At 40.1% G+C, this 25,887-nt stretch overlaps 1 protein-coding gene across 1 annotated transcript in view; it reads left to right on the plus strand.

Annotated features, from left to right (window-relative positions):
- Window positions 1-25,887, plus strand: part of MET (MET proto-oncogene, receptor tyrosine kinase) — a 124,265-nt gene that overhangs the window by 95,856 nt on the left and 2,522 nt on the right. Inside the window, exons 13-20 of the mRNA XM_032761521.2 lie at window positions 1,075-1,231; window positions 1,426-1,566; window positions 4,461-4,691; window positions 6,963-7,043; window positions 8,350-8,531; window positions 11,894-12,003; window positions 13,208-13,373; window positions 25,692-25,828. Of these exons, the coding sequence (XP_032617412.1) occupies window positions 1,075-1,231; window positions 1,426-1,566; window positions 4,461-4,691; window positions 6,963-7,043; window positions 8,350-8,531; window positions 11,894-12,003; window positions 13,208-13,373; window positions 25,692-25,828 (1,205 nt within the window). The remainder of the gene's footprint in view (window positions 1-1,074; window positions 1,232-1,425; window positions 1,567-4,460; window positions 4,692-6,962; window positions 7,044-8,349; window positions 8,532-11,893; window positions 12,004-13,207; window positions 13,374-25,691; window positions 25,829-25,887) is intronic.

The following is a 25,887-nucleotide window of genomic DNA, read 5'->3' on the forward strand; positions in this document are numbered from 1 at the left end:
GGTAAAATATATGTAATGTAATGTTTGCCATTTTAACCATTTTTAAATGTACAATTCAGTTGCATTAATTTCATTCACAGTGTTGTATAACCATCAGCATTACCTAATTCCAGAACTTTTTCATCACCCCAAACAGACACTCTATAACCAATAAGCAGCAGCTCCACATACTCTTCTCTCCCCCAGCTCCTCATAACTTCTAATCTGCTCTTTCCCTCTAGAATTTGCCTATTCTAGATATTTCATGTGAGTGGAATCATACAATATTTGTCTCTTTATGTGGGGCCTATTTTACTTAACATGATGTTTTCAAGGTTCATCCATGTTGTAGCCTGTGTCGGTACTTCATTCCTTTTTGTGGATGAATAATATTCCATTGTATATATCCCACATTTATCCAAGAGTAAGTGATTTTTAAAGGGTTCCTGAAGTCTTCTGAAAAGTTATGAAATGGAAAAACACACAAAAATTAGAAAATAAAAGGCTGAATCATGAGATCAGAGTTGGAATTTCAGAAGGACCATAAATCCTAAAAATCATAAAATGTTAGAGCCAGAAGGGACTTCAAAGATTTCTGCTGTGTATCGAAACTGAAGTAAAAATATTCTGAGACTTAATTGTTCCATCATAACAGTACAATTATTTACCTCTTATGGGAAGTCTTCTCTGCCCTCCACCCCACCGTCCAGGACAGAATTAATGTCCCATTGTCTCTGTTGATTATTGTTTAGTCATACTTCTATGGTACATACCACACTGTACTGTAATCATTTATTTATATGTCTCTCTCCCCTTCTACACTTCAGTTCCTGTTTTTTATAGATCTTTTTATCCCTAATACCTAGTTACAAATACAAACAGCTAAGTACCATATAAGTACTTCAGGGATCAGTGTCCCCTAATTATTTGAACACTGGAGCAAAATTGAGGAATCTCTTATTATCCTGAAGGCAGTTATGCCATTGGTAGAATGGCAATAACCAGGTGGTATTTGGGGCCCAAAGTGCTACAACCTGTGTAGTACAAATATCTATCATGGCTAAATGCTGACTTTTCTTTATTTGTCATTTTTAGTGGAAGCAAGCAATTTCTTCAACCGTCCTTGGAAAAGTAATAGTTCAACCAGATCAGAATTTCACAGGATTGATTGCTGGTGTTGTCTCAATATCAGTAGCACTGTTATTACTACTTGGGTTTTTCCTGTGGCTGAAAAAGAGGAAACAAATTAAAGGTACATTTTTGTTACTGTTCGTTTTTCGAAGTTACCTTAAGAGCACAGTCATTACAGTTTAAGATTGTCATAGATTCTTGTGTGCTGTCTTATATGTAGTCCATAAAACCCATGAGTTCTGGGCACTGGGTCAAAGTCTCCTGGGGCCCATGATAGCCGTCTTTAACAAGCTCTCTCTTTCTCTCTGTTTTAAGATCTGGGCAGTGAATTAGTTCGCTATGATGCAAGAGTACACACTCCTCATTTGGATAGGCTTGTAAGTGCCCGAAGTGTAAGCCCAACTACAGAAATGGTTTCAAATGAATCTGTAGACTACCGAGCTACTTTTCCAGAAGGTATATTTCAGTTTATTGTTCTGAGAAATACCTATACATATACCTCAGTGGGTTGTGACGTTGTTTATTTTTGGTTTTGCATTCATATTTTTATAAAAACCTTAAGGAAGTATTTACCTCTGCCAAATAAGTATTTGACACAAAATTACATGGCTCTTATTTTTAAAAGAACCCATGTATATATTACATTATGATTTTAGAGTCCATAAGCTCTCATCTCACAAAAAGGTTAATTTGAGCAAAAGTAATTTGTTTATCATCTAAGTGCAATAGTAAGAAACTGTGAAGCTCTCTTTTACAATCCAGGAAGAGTTAAGTTACAAAATATACTTATTTAAATGTAAGTTGGAACTGCTACATTTTTTACCTGTTGAAGCCCAAACATTGAAATTATACTGTTAGTAATTCTTCGAAGTGTTCTCAATGAACTGTTAGTACACAGGCTTTTTCCCACAATATTCTAGGACTTGAATGTATTTTGAGACTTAGCCAAGGAAAACCTTCAATTATGCTATGAAAAAAAGGAGGGGTCAATATCATCAGCTTTGTAAAACACTATGCCTAGTAATGTTCAGGTTAACCAGAGTTTTCATGTTGTTTTATTTAAATCTCCTGGTAAAAGCAAAAGGTCTGTATTGTATCAGCTCCATTATCTTTAGAAGTTACAGGATGTGAGTCAAGTACAAGCATTTCCTTGGTTGAATATTTACCATTGGACAAATAAAATGAGTCACAGATCATTGAGGATACTGGAAAAGTTAGAAGTTGCTCATCCAAATAAGTTCAAGAGCAATGAAGCACTTAACATTTTAACATTTTCAACACTTACTACCTCTTATGTTTTCAAGTTTATGTTATTTCTATGAAGATACACATAGTAAACATTGTCTTTGCCCTGATTCCATTCCCCTTTAAAAATCCATTCCTTTAACTATGTTGAAAAATCAAACCTAGTTTATTGTTTTGAAATTTAGATCTATTTAGTATTTTATATGCACATTTAGTGCATCTATTTAATATTTTATATGCACATTCAGTATTTTATATGCACATTTCATAGTTCTAATCTGAGATCATTAAAATTTACAAATTTTCTTTGAAAAAAAAAACTTACCTAATCTTCTTTGAACCTCCTTACTCACCAAAGCTCCGTCATCACTGCTAAGAAGGTTGAGTTTCACACTCTTTTCTCCATTGAGCCTGCTCCTTGGAGACATGAAAAGAAAACAGGTAAAAGAGGGTCATATAGAGAGAATGAGAAAATAGGTGCACAGCCAAAACCTAATGAAGAGGCAACTGCAGAGCTTTCCTCTCTACATCTGGTGGGGACAGCATTCTCATCAGTCTTTTTCACAAAGACCTAGAGTTCTATGTGGTGTGACATCAGGGTTGCACACTGATGGTTTCAATTGGTTTCTGCGCATGTTTGAATTTAGCTGAAGAGTCACGTTTTCATGTCAAAGGACTTTTATCCGTGTCTCACCAAGGATTTCCCTCAATCTCTGCACCCTTAAGCATTTAGAGCCCTGATCTCCAGATGCAAAGGCTTGGGAAGTGAGGATGAAAGACCTGAGTTTAGAGAGGCTGATTGGCATTCCCAATCCCCTGGGGAAGGTTTAGAGACCCTGACTTCTTGGAATTAAGGGAGCAAGTACCCAGCTAGGCTCCTTCCTTCCTCACTCGCCCAACATTTCAGGTACTTCACTGATGTTCCACATCCTTCTTTTAAAGGTTGCTCCTGTCTTTTTTCTGGCTAGTGTCTACTTTAACTGTAATTGATGCCCAAAGCTTTTCTGGAACCACTTTTGGCCAAGTTCATTTATTATTAATCAAACTGTCCACTGTAGAAAATACTAAAAATGCTCAAGTGGGATTAGGAATAGTCAAGGTACTAACGGCATTCTTTTTATGCCCTTCTCTCAGATTCTGATTCTCCTGCTTATTTGCAAACAAATGATATGTTTTGGTGCCAATAAGGAACCCCCACATAACCCTTTATGTTACATACTAATACATTTCAATACTATGCCTAGTTTATCTTCATGTCAGTTGCTGTGGCTATGATGCCCCCTCCTTGATATGTGTGAATTCCCAGTGGAAAGAGAAAGGGAAAGTGGAAATGCCCTATTTGGCATTAAGAAATTGACTATCAGCACAATTTCTTCCCCTGAAATGAAAAAATTTCTCCTTGCAAAAGGGAACTTTGCCTGAGGTTCTTACAGAGCTTTGATTATGAAGATCAACTTATAAAGAATGCTTATCCCTTTCATAGTGTCCTTAACTAAACAACCAGGATGGTCCACTAACCGAGATCTAACCTGCCTTCTCTAAACAACAGTAACACTAAATCCAGTGCCATCACTGCACAGTGGAGAATTTACCACTAATGTGAAAAGCTTTCAGTTCTGGGAATATAGCCATTATTTATTTCTAATCGTATGTGTATTTTTCCCTTGGCCAGGAATCCATAGGTTTTGCACAATAGTAATTAATTCCATTAATAAATAGTAGTCTCTCAAAAGGCATCTTTTTTCATTTTCTTATATTTGAGCTGGATTTTTGTGAGACCAGGCAATTGCTCAACTATCTTTGCTGCTTCCATTCTTAAGGACATAGTATATTCAAAAATAAACCGCAAGCGTGGCTTTTTGCTACTGATAAAAAGAGAAATGTCTAAGGAAATGAGGGTAAAAAGCTTTCAAAGTTAGCACTTAGTCTACTTAAATGAAAATCTGTAAACATTTTATGAAATGCTTGTATATATAACTTAGTATCTTTTCCCAACTTATTATCATTTTTATCAAGCTAATTCCATTATAAAAGCTCTTCCTGTTTCAGTCCCCGTTAAATGAGGTTTTACTGTTGTTCTTTAATAATTTTCCTTCATCTTACAGATCAGTTTCCTAATTCATCCCAGAACGGTTCATGCCGACAAGTGCAGTATCCTCTGACAGACATGTCCCCCATCCTAACTAGTGGGGACTCTGATATATCCAGTCCATTACTGCAAAATACTGTCCACATTGACCTCAGTGCTCTAAATCCAGAGCTGGTCCAGGCAGTGCAGCATGTAGTGATTGGGCCCAGTAGCCTGATTGTGCATTTCAATGAAGTCATAGGAAGAGGTAAGTATTTCCACTCAGCTTTTTGTTAAATACAATTTTCCAGTAAGCATTTTATCTTCAGCTTTGCAGATTAGGAACTTAGACAATGGTGAAAGCAACTGACAGAGCAGTGATAACAACTGTACTTGATTTCTGTTCTATAGAAATGCAGCCCTGTAAATCATATCCGTGGGGATTTGCCCTTTTGCATGGAAGCAATTGGATAATCCCCCAAACATATTAGAACTAAATCACAATTCATCCTCATCCTGTGTGTACTAGCAACTATAGTTTCTTCGAAGGTGCCATTTACTTTCTTCTAAAAATCAGGGCGGGGTGCAGTGGCTCACACCTGTAATCCCAGCACTTTGGGAGGCCGAGGCAGCCAGATCACCTGAGGTCAGGAGTTCAAAACCATCCTGGCCAACATGGCAAAACCCCATCTCTACTAAAAAATACAAAAATTAGCCAGGCGTGGTGGCACGTGCCTTTAATCCTAACTACTGGGGAGGCTGAGGCAAGGAGAATTGCTTGAACCCAGGAGTTGGAAGTTGCAGTGAACCAAGGTTGTGCCACAGCAGTCCAGCCTGGGCGACAGAGCGAGACTCCATCTCAAAAAAATAAATACTTATAAATAAATAAATATCACTCCTTTAATTTTGAATATTTTTATTCAATCTCTCTCCAGTCTTTCTTTACCCTGAGAACAGTGACAAACTCTATGAAGCCTGGTTTATAGCAGTTTGTACACTGCTGGACAGCATCAGAAGACAGAGAATTTATAGCATTCCCCTGATCTAAAGCAACATATATCATCTCTACAATGCACTCCAATTTCTTTATACAAAGATAAATGAATATTTGTAATAAGCTAGCCAAAGCAGCAATAACAGCTAGCATAAACAGTATTTGTGGAAATATTTAGCAGGAAAAGAAACCAATCAAAAACTGGGAAACGAACTTCACTGTTCTTTTTTTTTTTTTTTTTGTCTAAAAAGCTTTTACCCTTAATACTGAATGGCCTCTGATCCCTTTTATTCTATATGTGCTACAAGAGGTTGTACAGGCATCTGCCAGTGTGATACAAGAGAAGCTGATGGCGTGATTTCCCTTATATGAACACAAGGCCTTCTCACTTTCCTGTGGTAGCATCCACACATTCTTCTGTCAAACACCCCAGAGCGTAATCGTTCGTGTGCTCCTTCTTGCCCAAGAGTGGCTTCACTGTTAACAAACATCTTTCCATTTCTCTTCAGAGTAATATATAGTTCTGTCATAGGCCTATAAATCCCAGTAATTGCATCAATTTTGGAGTATGTGGACTCACTAATTGTGTTCTAATTCTACACATTTGGAAAACTAGAATTTTTTATCATGAAAGGTACTAAAATGGCAATTATTTCTCTTTTGAAGTTATAATCATTAACAGCTCTATAAATATTAGCTACTATGTATTTATATGTCTTTCTCCAGGAGAATAGGAGCACTCAAAAACATAAGTTTTATTTTATTCTTCTTTGCATTACTAGAGGGTAGCCTAATGCCTGACACTCACATACTAGGCACTCATGGTGTCTTGGCCAGCTGGATGAATTAATTAGTGAATGACTTACACAGCTATCAGACATTTGGCACCTCTGGGGAAAATTACTGCCACTGGATAAAAGGCTACCATTGGGAAAATGATGTGGTTAAAGCCAGAGAGAACTGGATGAAGTGAGTCAGGGTGAATTTGCTTCATTTGGGTAACTGCCTTTCAGTTTCTGCCAACCTGGATTACGTATTAACCAGTGACTAATGGGGAAATCCTTATTCTATAATACTAATCCTATTTTTAATGGTAGCATTTTTATTTCATTTTGGTTTATTAGAATATAGAGAACTTATTATAGTTCTTCATGTGGGTTAACTTTATTTTCATATTTTAAAATACTATGTCATCCTTTAAAAAAATTTATTTGATGAGGCAGATGTTACTCACCTTTTCAGTGGTTCCACTATGGTTGAATATTTTATTAGATTAGGCTTTATTATGAGTCATATCATCTACTACTTATTCATGAATTAAATAATCACATTGCTTATATCCTTGGGTGAAATGTGTTGCATCTACATATGTATTTACAAACACACCTACATGCCTACAGTGGTATTGTTAAAAGTATTCTTTAAATGTACTCTTTTGCTGTATAGAAAGAAGAAAGAATAAAATGAAGCTAATAAGGGCTTGATAAATAATTATTTCATAATTAAATGTTATGCAGTGCTAACCAAGTTCTTTCTTTTGCACAGGGCATTTTGGTTGTGTATATCATGGGACTTTGTTGGACAATGATGGCAAGAAAATTCACTGTGCTGTGAAATCCTTGAACAGTAAGCGGCATTTTATTTAACCGTGGAGTACACTTTTGTGGTTTGCAACCCAATAAATAGCTTATAATAAAATGTTGATTTACACTTTCCCCTCGTGGAAAAATCAGCTACCACTGAAATTATGGGCCTAATCCTGAAAATTTGTTTTGTTCTAGACTTTTATTGAACTACTTCCTCTGAAATGATCCCTCAGAGCCCTCATTAGTAAGAGGGTAGGAGAAATGAGGTTCTTGGATGAACTGAGTATCATTTAACTATAACTATGTTTGGTTTATAATATTTGTTTTGCAAGTGACATTTCTGGAAACTATTGGAAGCATGTTGGCACATACAGTAGTAATGACTCATTTTACCCTGAGGCATTAGTGTAATTATTTTTTAACCATGACTTCCATTAAAAAGATAAAAAATGAAATAAGACAAACAGGAGAAAACTATGCTGGCCAAAAATTGAAAAAGCATAAGTATGGTAATACCTCATTTATCCACATTTTTGGAGAATGAGGCATTCCACATACATGAACTTCCTAAATAAATGAAACTTACCCCTTTTTAATGCTGGGACATTACTTAAAATTTTAGCTGTTATTGAGAAAATCTTTTTAAGATGAAATGCATACTCTGTTTAAGGGAATGCTTCCAAATACAAACTAAGTCTTTATTGGTGACCCCAAGCCATAATTACAGCCATAAATTACTATATTACACAAACAGTGTACTCCACATACATAGTGTTCCTGGCTCCGCCTGTGTTGACAGGTCTCACATGCTTGCGTTTTCTCCTCCCATTTCTCATTTTCTGCTTGCAAATTGCAGCAGCCTGAAAAATGTTAACCAGCTTTACTACAAACTTTATATGGGACTTAATAAGGTTTAAGTGCAAAAATGAAAGATTTTCCTGCAAGACACTTTACTGTCACAACTATTTCAGTCTTTTTAAAATATAAATCAACGTGCTAAGCAGTGTTCTACATGGTTAATTTTGTTGGAAGCCTGACCACGAGGGAAATAAAGGGACAGTCTTTATGAAACCTAAGTACAAACTTTGCACTAAGTTTATAGGAGGCAATCTGGTGGCTGGCTGGACTCTATCCTGCAAAAGTGGGTGTAGGTGGTGACTGGAAGGCATAGTGCAGGGTGGCATCATTCACTCAGATGTGTTGTAAAAAGAACACTCTAGAGTCAAACCCTCAGGACAAGATGCTAAGTGTGTGGTTTTCCATTTCATTGCTCTTCCTATCTAAATTTGACAAAAGTATTCACTGTTCCATAATGAAGTTAATATCTCCACCACTGGATTTCTTAGGAATCACTGACATAGGAGAAGTTTCCCAATTTCTGACGGAGGGAATCATCATGAAAGATTTTAGTCATCCCAATGTCCTCTCGCTCCTGGGAATCTGCCTGCGAAGTGAAGGGTCTCCGCTGGTGGTCCTACCATACATGAAACATGGAGATCTTCGAAATTTCATTCGAAATGAGACTCATGTAAGTTGACTGCCAAGCTTACTAACTGGCAAACTAGCTGTAAGCCAGCCATCCCTTCAAAATAGGCCTGCTCTGAGTCTTTAAAAAGCTAGTAGTCAAAGATGCACATTTAAAATGTTAGCATCATTCAAATGTACCTCAAAGTCTTCTATCCTGGTGGGAAATAGTGACACCTGGAAGGGTTTCCTGGAGCAATGATTCTTACTTGCTCTGCAAGCAACCTTGCTCTACCTTCCCCCGATAGGGACGTTTAGTCATCTTTGCATGTCTACTATGTGCCAGAAACTGTGCACAGCACAGGAGAAGTGGAAGCAGAGCAAGCCTCAGCCCATATGGAATGTTAACTCTAGAAGGCATTGAAAAATTAGCTCCAGATGCGTCCTTTGCTGTTCCCCATCCTTGCCATCCACTCTCACACCTCAGGAACTTTGCACTTGTGCTCCCTCAGCCTGGAACACTCTCCCCGCAAATAGCCACATATCTCACTTCCTCATCTTCTTCAGCTCTTGGCCGTAATGTCATCTTCAACATAAGCCTTCCCTAATCTGTTTAAAATTGCAACTGACCACCCACCCTCATGGTTTCAGACTCCTCTTCCCTGCTCTATTTTCCCCCATCACACTTACCGTCATCTGATGCACGAGGCCTGAGCTGTCCAATGCTACGGCCATGAGCCACGTGAAAAAGGAGACTAGTTCAAACTGAAATGTGCTGTATGGTGTAGAATACATCCCAGATTCTGAATACTTAGTATAAAAAAAGAAGAATTGTATATATATAATATATATATATATAATATATTATATATATATATATTTTTTTTTTTTTTTTTTTTTTTTTTGAGACGGATTTCTTCTGTCAACCAGGCTTGGCTCACTGCAAGCTCCGCCTCCCGGGTTCACGCCATTCTCCTGCCTCAGCCTCTCCGAGTAGCTGGGACTACAGGCGCCCGCCACCACGCCCGGCTAATTTTTTGTATTTTTAGTAGAGACGGGGTTTCACCGTGGTCTCGATCTCCTGACCTCGTGATCCGCCCGCCTCAGCCTCCCAAAGTGCTGAGATTACAAGCGTGAGCCACAGCGCCCGGCCAGTAGTTGTTTATATTGATTACATGCTGAAATATTTTGGATTTTGGGGGTTGAAAAATATATTGTGAAAACTAATTTTACCTGTTTCTTTTTACTTTTGAGTATGGCTACTAGAAAATTTTATATTACATGTGTGTCTTGCTTTATATTTCTATTGAATAGCACTGTAGTAGATAATAAACAAATAAACAATAGCTATATAAATGTATATGTATGCATACATATGTACACACACCCTCATCCCATTAGAATGGAAGCTCATGAGGGTAGGATTTTTGTGTATTTTGTTCACTGCTGTGGTTCCAACACCTAAAACAGTGTTTAGCACACAGACTCTCAGTAAATAATTGTTGAATGAATCAGCTAAGGGTTACAAAAAAAGGTTCTTAGGCTCTTGCAAGTGGTAGATTTTTTTCTTGACATTTATGCCAGGACCTAAAAGTCACCAAGCCAGGACCAGGGAGGGTGGGAATAAGAATCTCAAGACCTGAATTCATAGATGGCCTCAGGCTCCGTCGGGGTTCCTGCTCTCCAGGTCTCTGTGGGAGGTAATGAAGTTGATCAAAAGCAACTTTATAAATATGGGGTCAAATTATCAGAGAAAATAAGCTCTAGGAGAGTAATGAGATGTTACTCAGCCAAAGGAATAAAACATTCCCTGGCAGTGAACTTTTGCAGATAAGGCGAATTGACCTTACAAAGCACACAGCTGCCCTGACAGACCCCACTTTCCCACTTCAACTTTTGTTATTACCCTGATGGATTAATGTGGCTGGAGGTGCTACCTTCTCTAGGGTACTGTTACCCCAGGATTAAAGCATGATAGAGATTTCCTGTTATCCAGAACAGAACACTGCCATGGCCTTTTTTAATCCAAGGAGCTGATACTGAGAGCAACCACAAACCCAGATGTGTCTTAAAGAGAAACCTAAAACCAGGAACTGGCCTTTCTCTATGCTGTGTGCATTGAGGAGGGCTACAGCCCTTTTGTTAAGTATTTAATACTTAACAGGGTCCCCACTGGGTCCCCTTTTGCAGGGTCCCAGTTTTGCAGGGTCCTCACTGACTACATCTTGCACTGACAAACTCCCCCGTTCCTGATTGCCAGCCAGTGACATCACCAGACTTGACAGCTGAGTGGTTTGGGGTGATTTCTTTCTGAGCCTCCTCTATTCACTCTGCTTCTGATGTTCTAACATCTTGGGCCTTACTGACCCTGGAGGAACTGTCCCTCCCAAGGCTAGCTAATTCCTACAAATAGTAAACAGCTTGCCTTCAAAGCATACCTGTCATGTGCAAACCTACCAATCCAGAGCCCTTATCTAACCTCCTCCTTTATCAGGCTCTTACACTTTGGGCCACTGTCCACCTGCCCTGATCACCCCAGGGCCCAGTTCCAGACAACTAGAACTATCCTTGGAGCCTGCTGAAATACTCCAGATTGGCCAGCTCCAAACCTGCTTACCCTGCCTTACCAGTTTCTTCCCAGGGAAACTGCAATGAAGGCTCTTGCTCATGTTTTTCCCCTCACTCTCTCTGCCTCCAGACCCCGGGGTTTCCCCCATGTGACCCTGCATGACAGGGTGTGCCCCCTCCTCTTGCAAACTGTGAGTAGCAAACTAACTTTTCAATGGCAGTTGTCTCCTGTTCTGTTGGCCTCATCATACCCGGAAAATAACAAAACTACATTTTAAAACACTTCCATTTTCCCATCTGGAAAATGGAGCCTGTAACACCTGCCTGACAGAAGTGTAGAAGTAGCTGTAATTTATGAAAACAATTAGCCTGGTGTTTTGCATACAATAAATACTTAACAAATGGTTGATCTGTCAATGGGGCACATTTTTTGTTGTTGTTGTTTTGTTTCTTGTTTTTGGAGACAAGGTCTCTGTCACCCAGGCTGGAGTGCAGTGGCACAGTCACAGTGCACTGCAGTATCCAACTCCTGGGCTCAAGCAATCCTCCTTCCTCAGACTCCTAAGCAGCTGGGACTACAGGTACACACCACCACACCAGGCTAACTTTTCTGTGGTCGGTGGATGGGAGTAAAGACAGGATCTCACTGTGTTGCCCAGGCTGATCTCAAACTCCTGGCCTCAAGCCATCCTCTCGCCTTGGCCTCTCAAAGTTCTGGGATTACAGGCTTGAGCCATTAAGACCAAACTAATTTTTGAGACAAGATAATTTTTTATAAATAAACATTTCAGAATTCTAAGGTCAAAATTAGAACAGTAGATGCTTAGTTTATGCTTTTCTAACTCTCTTTGATTGCAGAATCCAACTGTAAAAGATCTTATTGGCTTTGGTCTTCAAGTAGCCAAAGGCATGAAATATCTTGCAAGCAAAAAGTTTGTCCACAGAGACTTGGCTGCAAGAAACTGTATGTAAGTATTAGAATCTCTGTGCCACAGTCCAAGTTAAGTGACAAGGAGGAATCTGTTTCCCACTGTTCAATGCTAGTTAGGCTGTTTTCTCTTCTTATGCAAAAGTCCTTTATTTCTGTTACAATCTTAAATCGATGTGTAAGCCCTGGGGATGTGGGTGGGACTTTCAGACTTTATCCAACAGAGAATTTAAAAGGATTCTCAATAGGGGGTCTTAAACAGCTGTTATGTACTTTTGCTTTTCTCAGTCCTTCCCTCCAGTAGTTCTCAATGTTGTGGTTTCACACTGCATTAGTGTTGGGGAGGGAGAATTTGATCTTCAGCATTTGACAGTGAAAAGGAGAGGGCTGGGAACACAAATACCAACATATTGCAACTTCCCAAGAGTGGATTTGAAGCCAGCCTGCTGAAGCCCTACCAAAAATGGTATTGGCAATGAATATACAAAGAACTTTATTTGTGTCTGGCTGCCTGGCTATATAATACAACAGTCAACAGTTTGTAACTGAGTTCATGTTTTCCCTTGCATAGCACTGATTCATGACTTATGGTATGTGTGAATGAAAGAGCTGTGCTATTAATTTCCTACCTTGGTTTTGGTCAATGTAACAACATAAAAGCCAGCTTAAACAGAGGATGCATAGCCCCAGATAGCGGAAATTGATTTTTGTTGAACTTCGCTGTTTTTCTTAGATGCTTTACTGTGTATCCTAGTTCTCTATTACCTCAGTGGTGGGATACATGAGTTTTGTATGCTAACCTAGCTCATTTAAGAATGAAAAAGTAAAGTATCAGTCCCCTGTCATGCTCTCCCATAAAACTGAGTATCACTAATCAGTTGACAAGTGAAGATTGGTGATTGCTTGGGTAGTCAATTAGCATACTTCATTTAGCAACCAAAGTAAACCCACAGGGGAGACAGCCTTACTACTGCAGATCTACATTAAAGCAAAAAGGACTTTCTTACGCCATACAGTTCATGATCTCTTTCCTCAGCCTATTGAATTGGCAATGTCAATGTCAAGCATTTTTATTCAAGAATTCTGTTGTAATTTAGCATTAGTCAATAGAGGCCAAATGAAATATTTCTTTCAGAATTTATGGATTTCAAATACTGAAGCCACTTGTTTAATCCGTAGATATTCAGCATCATTGTAAATTATTCTATTTCAGCCATGGGTAATAATTTTTGTCCTTTCTGTAGGCTGGATGAAAAATTCACAGTCAAGGTTGCTGATTTTGGTCTTGCCAGAGACATGTATGATAAAGAATACTATAGTGTACACAACAAAACAGGTGCAAAGCTGCCAGTGAAGTGGATGGCTTTGGAAAGTCTGCAAACTCAAAAGTTTACCACCAAGTCAGATGTGGTAATGTATTGGTTATCTCTGAGTTTCTCCTCTTTTACTTTCATATCCAACTTTTTTTGAAGTTTTATCACTACTTAATTTAAAAAAAAATTCAACACCACCAATTCCAGTTTTCTTCATATGTAAAAATGGACTTGTCTGATATGTACACATTGTATATTTTCATAAATTCACTCATTTATTCAAAAATATTTGTTGAATGGTGCAACATAGCAGCTCCTTAGGAAGCCCAGAGCTGAACTAGGCATGAACCCTGTCGGCCAAGAACTTTGGCTCAGAAGGGAAGAGATGAGATGGTCAACAATGACTGTGACACAGGTGGCCTGGAATGAGCCCTGATTCTCATAGCCCCAGGTGAGCAAGAATTCCACATCAAGAAATCTGGAAGCTGTAACTGAGGCAGTCTAGCAGTGAGGGCATGATCCGTGGGCGTAGCTAGTAAAGTACCTTCCCTTATCTGCAAAGGCCATCCTTCTTGCACAGAACAAGCCCTCAAAAGGCATGCACCTGAGTGCTGAGGCTGGGAGAAATACTCACCTGGGCAGCCAGATTCACCACATTCCCCTTCCACCCTAAGGAGAAGTGGCATTTGAATTGGGTTAAAAGATAGCAGGTTTGGACTTGGGCAGCTGGGCAATGGAAATACCGATCCAGGTGTGGCAGAAAAGCAGGAAAGTATAAGCACCTGTAAAGTTATAAGGAAACAGTACTTAGTTGATTATTTGTCAAGAACAGAACACACAGAGGGAAGTTATGAGAATAAATGGAGAAAAATATACTTATACTAGGTCATAGAGTTCCTTGAAAACCGAACTAGAGAGTATGGAGTTTATTCTCTGGTAATGTGGAAACAAAAATGTAATCAGATTAGACTGCAATCTTTCATCATTGTATTAGTCCGTTCTCGCACTGCTATAAAGAAATACTGAGCCTGGGTAACTTATAAAAACAGATTTAATTGGCTCACAGTTCTGCAGACTCTACAGGAAGCATAGCTGGGGAGGCCTCAGGGAGCTTTTACCCATAGCAGAAGGCAAAATAGGAGCAGGCATTTTACATGGCAGGAGCAGGACCAACGGGGCTGTGGGAAGTGCCACGCACTTTTAAACAACCAGATCTCCTGAGAACTCTATCACAAGAACAGCACCAAAGGAAGAAATCTGCCCCCATGATCCAATCACCTCCAGCCACGCCCCTCCCTCAGCATTGGGGATTACAATTTAACATGAGAGTTGGGTGGGAACACAGAGTCAAACCATATCATTCCGCCCTGGTTCCTCCCAAATCTCACGTCCTTCTCACATTTCAAAACACAATCATGCCTTCCCAACAGTCCCCCAAAGTCTTAATTCATTGCAGCGTCAGCTAAAAAGTACAAGTCCAAAGTCTCATCTGAGACAAGGCAAGTCCCTTCTGCCTATGAGCCTGTAAAATCAAAAACAAGTTAGTTGCTTACAAGATACAATGCGGGTACAGGCATTGGGTGAATGCTCCCATTCCAAATGGGAGAAATTGGCCAAAATTGGCACCAGGCCCTATGCAAGTCCGAGGCGCTATGCAAGTCTGAAACCCAGCAAGGCAGTTATTAAATCTTAAGGCAGTTATTAAATCTTAAAGCTCCGAAATAATTTTTTTGACTCCATGTCTCATATCCAGAGCACACTGATGCAAGGGATGGGCTCCCAAGGCCTTGGGCAGCTCTGCTCATGTGGCTCTGCAGGGCTCAGCCCCATGGCTGCTTTCATCAGCTGGCATTGAGTGCCTGCAGCTTTTCCAGGCACACGGTGCAAACTGTCAGTGGATCTACCATTCTGGGGTCTGGAGGATGGTGGCCCTCTTCTCACAGCCCCACCTGGCAATGCCCCAGCACTAAGGGGAGGTCTCAGGGAGCTTTTTACCCATGGCAGAAGGCAAAGCAGGAGCAGGCATCTTACATGGCAAGAACAGGACCAAGGTGGGGACAAGCTTTCACCAAGGGGAGAAGTGCCACACACTTTTAAACAACCAGATCTCCTTAGAATTCTATCAGGAGAACAGCACCAAAGGGAGAAATCTACTTCCATGATGCAGTCGCCTCCCACCAGGCCTCAGCTCCCACACTGGGGATTATAATTCAACATGAGATTTGAATGGGGACACAAATCCAAACCATATCAATCATTCTTTAAGACAACTTGAAAGGAGTAGAAGCAGGAAGATGAAGTGAGAGGTGGAACTTGAAATAATACAGACACAATGAGAATGGAAAGGAAGAGATGAAAGGAGGAGCATCTCAGAGGTAGAATCAAAAGTATTTACCAAGGAATTGATAAAAAGTCAAAGAAGAGCAAAGGTATATGCTGGTGCAATAACACATATGTGAAGCACAGAAGCAAAAGCTGGACTCAGAAGAAAAATAACAAGTTGAGCCTTAAACACACTGAGTTTGCCTTGGGAGTAGAATGTTCAGGCAGAGAAGTCCATCAGGCAATTCAAAATGTGAATCTGCAACTTGTAAAAAATGTATTATTCAGCCTGGGCTGTCATACAATAGACCACAGACTGGTTGGCTTAAACAATAAAAATTTATTTCTAACCATTCTGAAAGCTCAAAGTCCAAGATCAGGGTGCTAGCATGGTTGGGCTCTGTTGAGGGCTCTCTTCCTGGCCTGTAGATGGCCACCTTCTTGCTGTGTCCTCACATGGCTAAAAGAATGAGAGTCAGTTCTCCAGTATCTCTTCTTAGAAGGGCACTAATCCCAGCATGAAGGCCCACCCTCATGACCTTGTCTAAACTGAATTACCTCTAAATGGCCCCATCGTTAAACACTGTCACAGTGGGGCTTAGAGCTTCAACATATGAATTTCCGGGGACACAATTCAGTCCATAGCAGGGGTCAAGGCTGGGAATATGCTTTTGAGAGTCCAAAAGCAATTATTCAATAGATCCTACATATATAAAGTGAAAGAGAAAAACAGTGAGGTAAGGGACCCAGAAGCAGAGACCACTATGAAAGTCAGAGGAAGAGAAAGTTTCAAGGAGAAATTGGGTGCTCTACAGAGTCCACTGCTACTCAGTACACCGGAAGGGTCTTGGAAGCTGAGTAGCTTGAGTGATTTGGAGGTCTAGAATGTGCTGAGAAGCACAGGTGTTGAACGGAATGGAGAGTACACTTATTCTATTCACATGTTGTAAGTCAGAGGACTGTGATGCCTGGAGATAGAGAAACATTTGATGTTTCAGTCCTTGAGATTAACAACTAAAAAAGGAAAATGTGCAAACAAAGTAGTCAGAAAATAATGTTCACGGGGAACATGCACTTGAAGAGAAAGGGTTGGTAGCTTTTGAGAGATGATGGGTCAGAGATCTGAGTGTGTGGCATGGGAAGCAATAAGACATCTCATCCACCTCTCTGTGAATCAGCAAAAGGGAGAGGTGTGGCCCCTATTGGCAAGAGTTTCAAAGAAATTGTGACTTCAAGTGAAAGCTGAGTTTCAGTTCCTGTGAGGAGGTAGGGGAACTATTAGAGAATAAGTTGAGGTGATTGGGAGTTTGTTTTCAATGAGTAAGTAGGTCATAGGTCATGGTGGAGGACCAGGACTTCAGCATGCATGAGATTGGTAAGAGAAAGTGATAGTGCCGTGTAGAGCTTAATGCCTGGGATTTTGATCCTGAAAGATTCTGAAAGAGGTGAAAGAAGTGGGTGCTAGAGAGGGAGACTGGGGACATGTTAGTGACAGTGGCAGGTGAAGGCAAAAGATAGGGAGAATTAACCCATCCTCCAAGAACATACTGTTCATTCAGACTTGAGTGTTAGTCTGCCATTAAGAAGCCAGAGCCAACTCTTACAACTCAGTAATAAGACTGTCTTAGTCTGTTTTGTGCTGCTATAACACAATACCACAAATTGGGGGATTTGTAATGAACAGAAATGTATTTGGCCCACAGTTCTGGAGGCCAGGAAGTCCAAGATCAAGGGGCCACATCTGCTGAAGGTCTTCTTGCTGTGTCATAACATGGTGGAAGGCATCACATGGGTGTGAGAGAGTGCAAGAGAGAGCAAGAGGTGACCAGACTCTCTGTTATAACAAACCCCCTTCCACAATAATGAACTAACTCCCAAGATAATGACATTAATCCACTCATGAGAGTAGAGCCTCATGACCTAATTACCTCTTAAAGGTCCCTCCTCTGAGCACTGTTGCATTGGGAAGGGATTAAGTGTCCAACACATGAACTTTCGGGGACACATTCAAACCATAGCGAAGGCAAAATTACTCAATTTTTTTAAGTAAGCAGAAGATTTGAATAGACATTTTACCAAAGGGACGTATGAATAGCTAGCTAATGAGCACGTGAAATGAAACATATGCTCACATGAAGATTTGTACATGAACGATCACAGTAGTTTTCTTCATAATAGCCAAAAACCAGAAGCAATCTTAATGTCCATCAACAGGTGAGTGGATAAACAAAATGTGGTGTGTCCATACAGTGGACTAAACCATTCATCAACATAAAGGAATTACTGATGCCTACTACAGCATGATAAACCTCAGAAACATTATGTAAAGTGAAAAAAAAGGCAAATAAAAAAATTACATGTTGAATGGTCCCATTTATATGAAATTTCTAGAAAGAGGCAGAACTATAGAGTCAGAAAACAAATCAGTGGTTTCCTGGGGCTGAGAGAAGGAGTGAGGATAAACCACAAATGTGCATGAGGGAATTTTCTGGAATGTTGAGATGATCTAAAACTGGACTGTGATGATATGATAGCTGCACGTCTATGTAAATTTACTAAACATCATTTAATCACTTTAATTTACTAAACTTCACCGATCACTTAAAATTGGTGAGTTTTATGATCTATAAATTATACCTCAACAAAGCTGATTTATAAAAAACAGCCTGATGAAATTTTGGATGTTTAGGGCAAGTGTTGGGATTCTAAGCTTCTTGGCAGCCACACACACACAGCAATACCACCACCTCCCCAACAAACACACACAGACAGCGCAAAGGCCAAGGCTACCTCCATAGCCACAGTCACTCAGATACTTGACTGGAAATGTACGTAGGTTTCTGCAGATAGGATGGTGCTATTTCTTTCTCACTCTCATCGAAAGCCACTATTTTGTGCTACATAAAGGCTGAACCTGAATAATCTGTACTTAATGCTGCTTTGGGAAATGATTACTGATTGCATGGATAAATTTGCACAGTGTTTTACTTCCAGGACAGCACAATCTTGAATGTTGACATGGAACATTTCCAAAAGCATGTAATGAGCTGTGTGTATGTTGAAACCTACGACCAAAAACTTGCCTGCTTGTAGTTTGGGTTTTCTTTCTAGAAAATGTCCAAATGGAGGTTGGCTAAAGTCTGAATACTCTTTAAGTCCATTCAAACAAAATCGGAGTGTCACTACACTGGAAATCACTCACACCCTCCTCTGAACCCTTTTGCAATGGGTGTTGTAATTGTATTATACATTGTTCCACACTTAATACCAGTTCTTCCACTAAACTGTGTATTGACTTCCTTGTTCTCAGCCCTTATCTGCCTCATCTTTCTGAAGCGTTTAAAATTATTGTAACCCTCATTTTTCTTGAAATTTCCTCTTCCTTTGGTTTCTGGGACACTGAAACTTCCAGTTTTCCTCCTGTTTCTAGGTTGTTTTCTTTATCCTCAATGGCTTCTCTTCCTTCTGTCTTCCTTCTCTCAGATGTAGCTGTCTCCCAGGATCTTTGTCTTTAGGGGTCATCCTCCACCAACAGTTGGAACCATTCCCATCAATAACCACCTTTGATTCTCTCTACCTGGATGTCATCATCAGTGTCACAAATTTGCCACATCCAAAATCAAATTCTTTCCCGCCAAACCCTCGATTTCTCACCTCCTGGCTTTGATTAATGGCATCACCATTGTGTAATTTATCCACTCCTCATTCTTTTCAGTGTTTGACAAATGCATGCCGTTGTGTAACCACCACCCCAACAATCAGGACATAGAACAGTTCTATCATCTCAGAAAATTTCCTTATGCTCCTTTGTAGTCAACTTCTACCCTATCCCCAGGACCTGGAAATCAGAAAATCGGATTTATTTTCTGTCTCTAGAGTTTTACTTTTTCTAAAATGTCATATAAATGGAATCATGCAGTCAGTAGTCTTATGAGTCTGTCTCCTTTTACTTTGCATATTACATTTGAGAGCCATCCATGTTGTTGTATCAGTAGTAGTAATGTATCAGTAATTCATTCCTTTCTTATTGTGTCAAAAAAATACATAATATTTACCATCTGAACCATTTTTATTTTATGTTAAGTTCCAGGGTACATGTGCAAGATGTGCAGATTTGTTACATAGGTAAACATGTGCCATGGTGGTTTGCTGCACCTATCAACCCATCACCTGGGTATTAAGCTCGGCATGCATTAGCTGTTTTTCCTGATGCTCCTCCCCTCCCTTGATAGGCCCCATTGTGTGTTGTTCCCCTCCCTGTGTTCATGTGCTCTCATTGTTCAGCTCCCACTTAGTGAGAACTTGCGGTGTTTGGTTTTCTGTTCCTGCGTTAGTTTGCTAAGGATAACAGCTTCCAGCTTCATCCATGTCCCTGCAAAAGACATGATCTTGTTCCTTTTAATGGCTGCATAGAACCATTTTTAAATACACAGTACAGTATCATTAACTATACGAACATTGTTGTGCAATAGATCTCTAGAACTTTTTCATCTTGGAAAAATTGAAACTCTATATCCATTAAACAACAATTCTCCTCTCTCTCCCCCAGGCCCTGGCAACCACCATTCTACATTGTCTAAGAGTTTGACTACTTCAGATACCTCATATAAGTGGAATTATGCAGTATTTGTCTTTTTAGGACCGACTTATTTCATTTAGCAAAATATTCTCAATCTTCATCCATGTTGTGGTATATGACAAGATTTCCTTCTTTTTAAAGGCAGAATAATATTCCATCGTATATATATGCCACATTTTCTTTATCCGCTCATCTGTCAATGGACATTTAGGTTTCTTATACCTCTTGGCTATTGTGAATAGTGCTGCAGTGGCCATGGATGTAAAAATTCTCTTTGAGATCCTTTTTTTCAATTCTTTTGTATATACACACAGAAATAGGATTGCTGGATCATATGGTAATTTTATTTTCAATTTTTTGGGGACCTCTCTACTGTTTTCCACAGCAGACTAGTTCATCCCTTTTTGTTTTTGGGTAGTATTCCATTGTACAGATGTGCCACGTTTTATTTATCCATTCACCAGCTAAAGAACATTTGGGGCCAGGAGAGTTGGCTCATGCCTGTAATCCTAGCACGTTGGGAGGCCGAGGAGGGCAGATCACTTGATGTTAGGAGTTCGAGACCAGCCTAGCCAACATGGTAAAACCCCATCTCCACTAAAAATACAAAAAATTAGCCGGGAGTGGTGGCACATGCCTGTAATCCCAACTATTCAGGAGGCTGCGGCGGGACAGTCGCTTGAACCCTGGATGGCTTAGGTTGCAGTGAGCTGAGATCATGCCACTGCACTCCAGCCTGGATGACAGAGTGAGACCCGTCTCAAAAATAATAATAATAAAGAACATTTGAGTTCTTTCCAGTTTCAGGCAATTACTTATACATAATTGTAATGGCTATGACATTTGCTTGAAGGTTTTTCTGTGAACGTAATTTTTATTTCTCTTGGGTGAATATCTAGGTGTAAGAGTAACTAACTGGGTTGTAAGGTAAGTGTACATTCAACTTTATGAGAAACTGCCAACTAACTATTTTTCAAAATGGCTGTATCATTTTATGTCCCCACCAGCGATCCATAAGAGTTCCAGTTTTTCAGCATCCTCTCCCGCACTTGACATTGTCAGTTTTCTGATTGTTAGTCATTCTAATTGGTTGTAGTGGTGTCTCATTTTCTTTTTAATGTTTATTTCCCTAATGGCTAGTGATGTCGAGCCTCTTTTCATGAGCTTATTTGCCATCCTTATATCACCTTTAGTAAAGTGTCTACTCAAATCTTTTGCCTATGTATTTGTTAATACTTAATTTAGTTAGGGGTTATTTTATTGGCTTGTTTTTGTTTCTTATTATTGAATTGTTCGAGTTCTCTGTATATTCTGGATACAAGCATATCTTATGCGATACACTTTTGCCAATGCATTTTTTTTTCTTCTGGGACGAAGTCTCACTCTGTCACCCAGCCTGGAGTGCAGTGGTGCAATCTTGGCTCACTGCTACCTCTGCTTCTTGGGTTCAAGTGATTCTTGTACCTCAGCCTCGCCAGTAGCTGGGATTGCAGGCATAAGCCACCATGCCCAGCTAATTTTTGTATTTTTAGTAGAGACAGGGTTTCACCATGTTGGCCAGGCTCCTGACTTCAAGTGATCCGCCTGCCTTGGCCTCCCAAAGTGCTGGGATTACAGGCATGAGCCACCACGCCTAGCCCACAAATGCATTTTTCTAGTCTGTGGATTACCTTTTCGTTTATTTAATGGTATCCTTCAAAAAGCAAAAGCGTTTGATTTTGTTGAAAATTTTATCAGTTTATCAATTAATAAACCTTTATCAATTTATTCTTTTTTTTATTCTTTTATCAATCCTGGTGTCGATGTCGTATCTCCATGCATCTACTCTTGGATGGTCAGATTTGCCTATCATCATTCCTTGCTTACTTACCTCAGCAGCAACCCTCTCTATCACTTTTCATAGCTTACAACCATCTTTCGCATTTAATCATTTCTTTGATCATCACCTTCAGTAAAGTTAGGCCAGATATTCTCCAGATGAGCTTATTGCTGGTGCTCAGATGTTCAAAATGGCTTGACCAATGCCATACAGTAAGCATGGATGATAGCGCTCTCATGGCTTGAAACTAAAACTGACTTGTTTCCTAATGCACATGAATTGTACACCTCCCTCCCCTCACCCCTGCCCCACCCCCAACCGACACACACACACACACACACACACACACTCCAGCTTCTCTCTTCTTGGTCATCATCCTAATCAGCATCACCTCCTCTTTCACTGTCCCTCCCCTCACCCTGCTGTCAGCCCCACAATGCGTTCAGGGGAGTGTGGAGTGCAGATAATACAATGCTCTTCCTGGAAACCTTCTTCCTCTTACCCCTGTCCCATGAGTCCTCCAGCTATCTTCTGATACCCAGTTATTGCCCATGTCCTTTCATTCCTTGGAAAATTACCCAACTCCATCCACCTTTTATGGGACTTTGTCTCCAGACAAATCTATATGTAGCCTAGACTGTCAGATAGGGAGACCTGATCACAGAACTTTGACTTCCTCATCCTAAAATAAAACCAATTACATTACAGGGTTGTAACCAAGTACAATCCATTATAAGGATTAAATAAGATGTTTTGTAAAGGATATAATGCCTATGCATGAATCATTATATGACAAATACACTCTTTCACCACCCTAATTCCAGAGTAAAGCCTCATAGGCTTCCATGTTGTAGGTATGGAGTAGTGTCCCTCACCTATTCTTATTCAGAAACCTCCTAACTGGCCTCCATATTGTGAATCAACTTCTCCTTTCTGTTCTAAGCATGGTGCTTACAGATGCCATCTCCCTGAGCACAACTCAGCCATGTCCCATTGATTTCAGTCTAACGCACTTTTTTTTTTTTTTTTGGAGACAGAGTCTCACTCTGTCGCCCAAGCTGGAGTGCAGGGGTGCGATCTCAGCTCACTGCAACTTCCACCTCCCAGGTTCAAGCGATTGTCCTGCTTCAGCCTCCCAAGTAGCTGGGATTACAGGTGCACACCACCATGCCTGGCTAATTTTTGTATTTTTAGTAGAGACAGGGTTTCACCATGTTGGCCAGGCTGGTCCCGAACTCCTGACCTCAAGTGATCTGCCCACCTCGGCCTCCTAAAGTGCTGGGATTACAGATGTGAACCACCTTGTCCCGCCCTGTCTAACCCACTTTCAACATTTAAAAACCTCCACAGCACAGACCCATTTCAATCTTATGGGTCCCTAATCTCTTCCCCTACTCCAACATGTCAAGCAACATGAACTATTATACTTATGGTTTAATAAGAACACATATGCAGCCAGGCGCGGTGGCTCATGCCTGTAATCCTAGCACTTTGGGAGGCCGAGGAGGGTGGATCACCTGAGGTCAGGAGTTAGAGACCAGCCTGGCCAACATGGCGAAACCCCGTCTCTACTAAATATACAAAAATTAGCCGGGCATGGTGGCAGGTGCCTATAATCCCAGCTACTCAGGAGGCTGAGGCAGGAGAATCACTCCAACCTGGGAGGAAGAGGTTGCAGCGCACCAAGATTGCGCTGCTTCACTCCAGCCTGGGCGAAAGAGCGAAACTCCATCTCAAAAAAGAAAGAAAGAAAGAAGGAAAGAAAGAAAGAAAGAAAGAAAGAAGGAAAGAGAGAAAGAAAGAAAGAGAAAGAAAGAAAGAGAGAAAGAAAGAAAGAGAGAAAGAAAGAGAGAAAGAAAGAAGGAAGGAAGGAAAAGAAAGAAAGAAGGAAGGAAGGAAAGAAAGAAAAAGAAGAAGAAAGAAAGAAAGAGAAAAAGAAAGAAAGACAAGAAAAGAAAGAAAGAACACATGTGTACTGTTACTCCTGGCCCCAACCGCTCCACCCAAAACTCTGTCTCTGCCCTCATATTACCTGCACCTATAAAACAAAGTCTCCCTGTTCCTCAAGACCCACCTTACTGTCACTCTCTTCCTGCAGCCTTTCTCAGTACCCTACTATTATCTCTTTGACTTTTGGCAACCTTTGTATCTCTTTGATATTACTGCTCTATATTACAGCTGTTATCTTATTGTCCTGTGTGACAGTTATCTGCACAATTCTCTTAACCCTGTTCATTCAGCCCTGGGACCTATCTAGTAACTTGAATAGTAACCTACTCGTATGTGATCAAGGGTCAATTGATACTTGTTAAATTGATTTTAAATATTAATGCATATTCTGGGGCTTCAAAGTTAACACGATGATGTTGTCAGAAGTGACTATTGATTGTTAAGGTTTTCGGACTTTGAAAACTTCCATTTTGCAAAGCTGAATTAGACAGCAAAGTTCTGTAGCTCCCTCCTGGCAAGGGGTTTGAGTTTTCTGTTGGGATCAAGGCAGTCAGCAGCCATCAAGGGTTCTCGAACTTGGGCAAAGAAGTCATTAATGGTAATTTGTATCAGCAATTACAGCATCTACCTCATTTCTTTCTTTCAGCTGCAGTGTTCAAAGGCAGGCTTTATTCTCCTTCTTGCTGGGTACTACAAGCTACACTTGCCTCTCAGTTTTATGTCTTCCTACTCCAGCTGTCTGGTGTGGATTTTTCTTCTGCTCCAAGCTTCCTTCATTTCTTCCTCCTTATGCTTCCTACTCTTAGAGTGGCCCGGAAGTGTTGCTGGGCAAGAACTGCCCCCCTGGGTCCTGTCCACAGGGGCGGCCTCTGCCCATGCTGATTCTCCTCGTGTCATTCTTGCATGAGCACATGTCCGGGGGGAGATAATATCTATGACCTGGTCTATCCTGAGCACAGTGTTTTAAATCAAGAAATTGCATGTTTATTGAAGTTCAGTAGACCAAACAAGACCTAAGGGTCGGGAACTCTTAAATGTTTATCCCAGTGTGGACTCAGATATATTGGGGAATTTTTAGCAAGTCACTTAACCTCTCCGTGTCCCTGTGATCTTCCTATATAGTACTGATATGGCTATTTTATAAGAATCTAGTACTTTAACATCTTCATGTGACAGTTTTATTGAAATTAATTTTCAATAGAGAGACTTGTTGCCTTGCAGTTTTATTATTTCTGATTTTTAATATGTATTTTTACTTATGCTGATTTAGATCTTCCCATTTAATATGAACCTTTCAATGTGGTTACATTTCTTAAAGGGTATTTATGTTCAGTTTGAAACCACACAAATTTAAATTTTGGGAGGCTTTCTTCTTCTTTTACAAGTAATGTAAAATTGTAGTGAAGCTATTGGAAAAGAAAAGGATAGAAACATGTTAGTGCTTTGACACAGCGGGAGAGAATTTGGAAGAGGTATTCTACCAACTACAGATGGAATCTTCATCATCATGTAGACTCCAGATATTCTTTTAGAAAACTTTACGTTTACTTACAATCTAAACCTTACCTGTTTAAACAAGTCATGAAATGCATAGCTTAATAATTGCCTTTAAAAAAATTGTTGCCCAAAACAGAAACCGTATTGAGTATGCAAAGCCAAGTTTAGTTACCAAGACCTACTGATTTCCTTTCATATTTGTATGGTCATATCTCTCACCTGGACTGTCCTGTTTCTTGTTTTACTAGTGGTCCTTTGGCGTGCTCCTCTGGGAGCTGATGACAAGGGGAGCCCCACCTTATCCTGACGTGAACACCTTTGATATAACTGTTTACTTGTTGCAAGGGAGAAGGCTCCTACAACCCGAATACTGCCCAGACCCCTTGTAAGTAGTCTTTCTGTACCTCTTACGTTCTTTACTTTTACAGAAATGCCTGCCTTCAA

The sequence above is a fragment of the Hylobates moloch genome, unplaced genomic scaffold, assembly GCF_009828535.3.
Source record: "Hylobates moloch isolate HMO894 unplaced genomic scaffold, HMol_V3 SCAFFOLD_1, whole genome shotgun sequence".
Classification (NCBI taxonomy): domain Eukaryota; kingdom Metazoa; phylum Chordata; class Mammalia; order Primates; family Hylobatidae; genus Hylobates; species Hylobates moloch.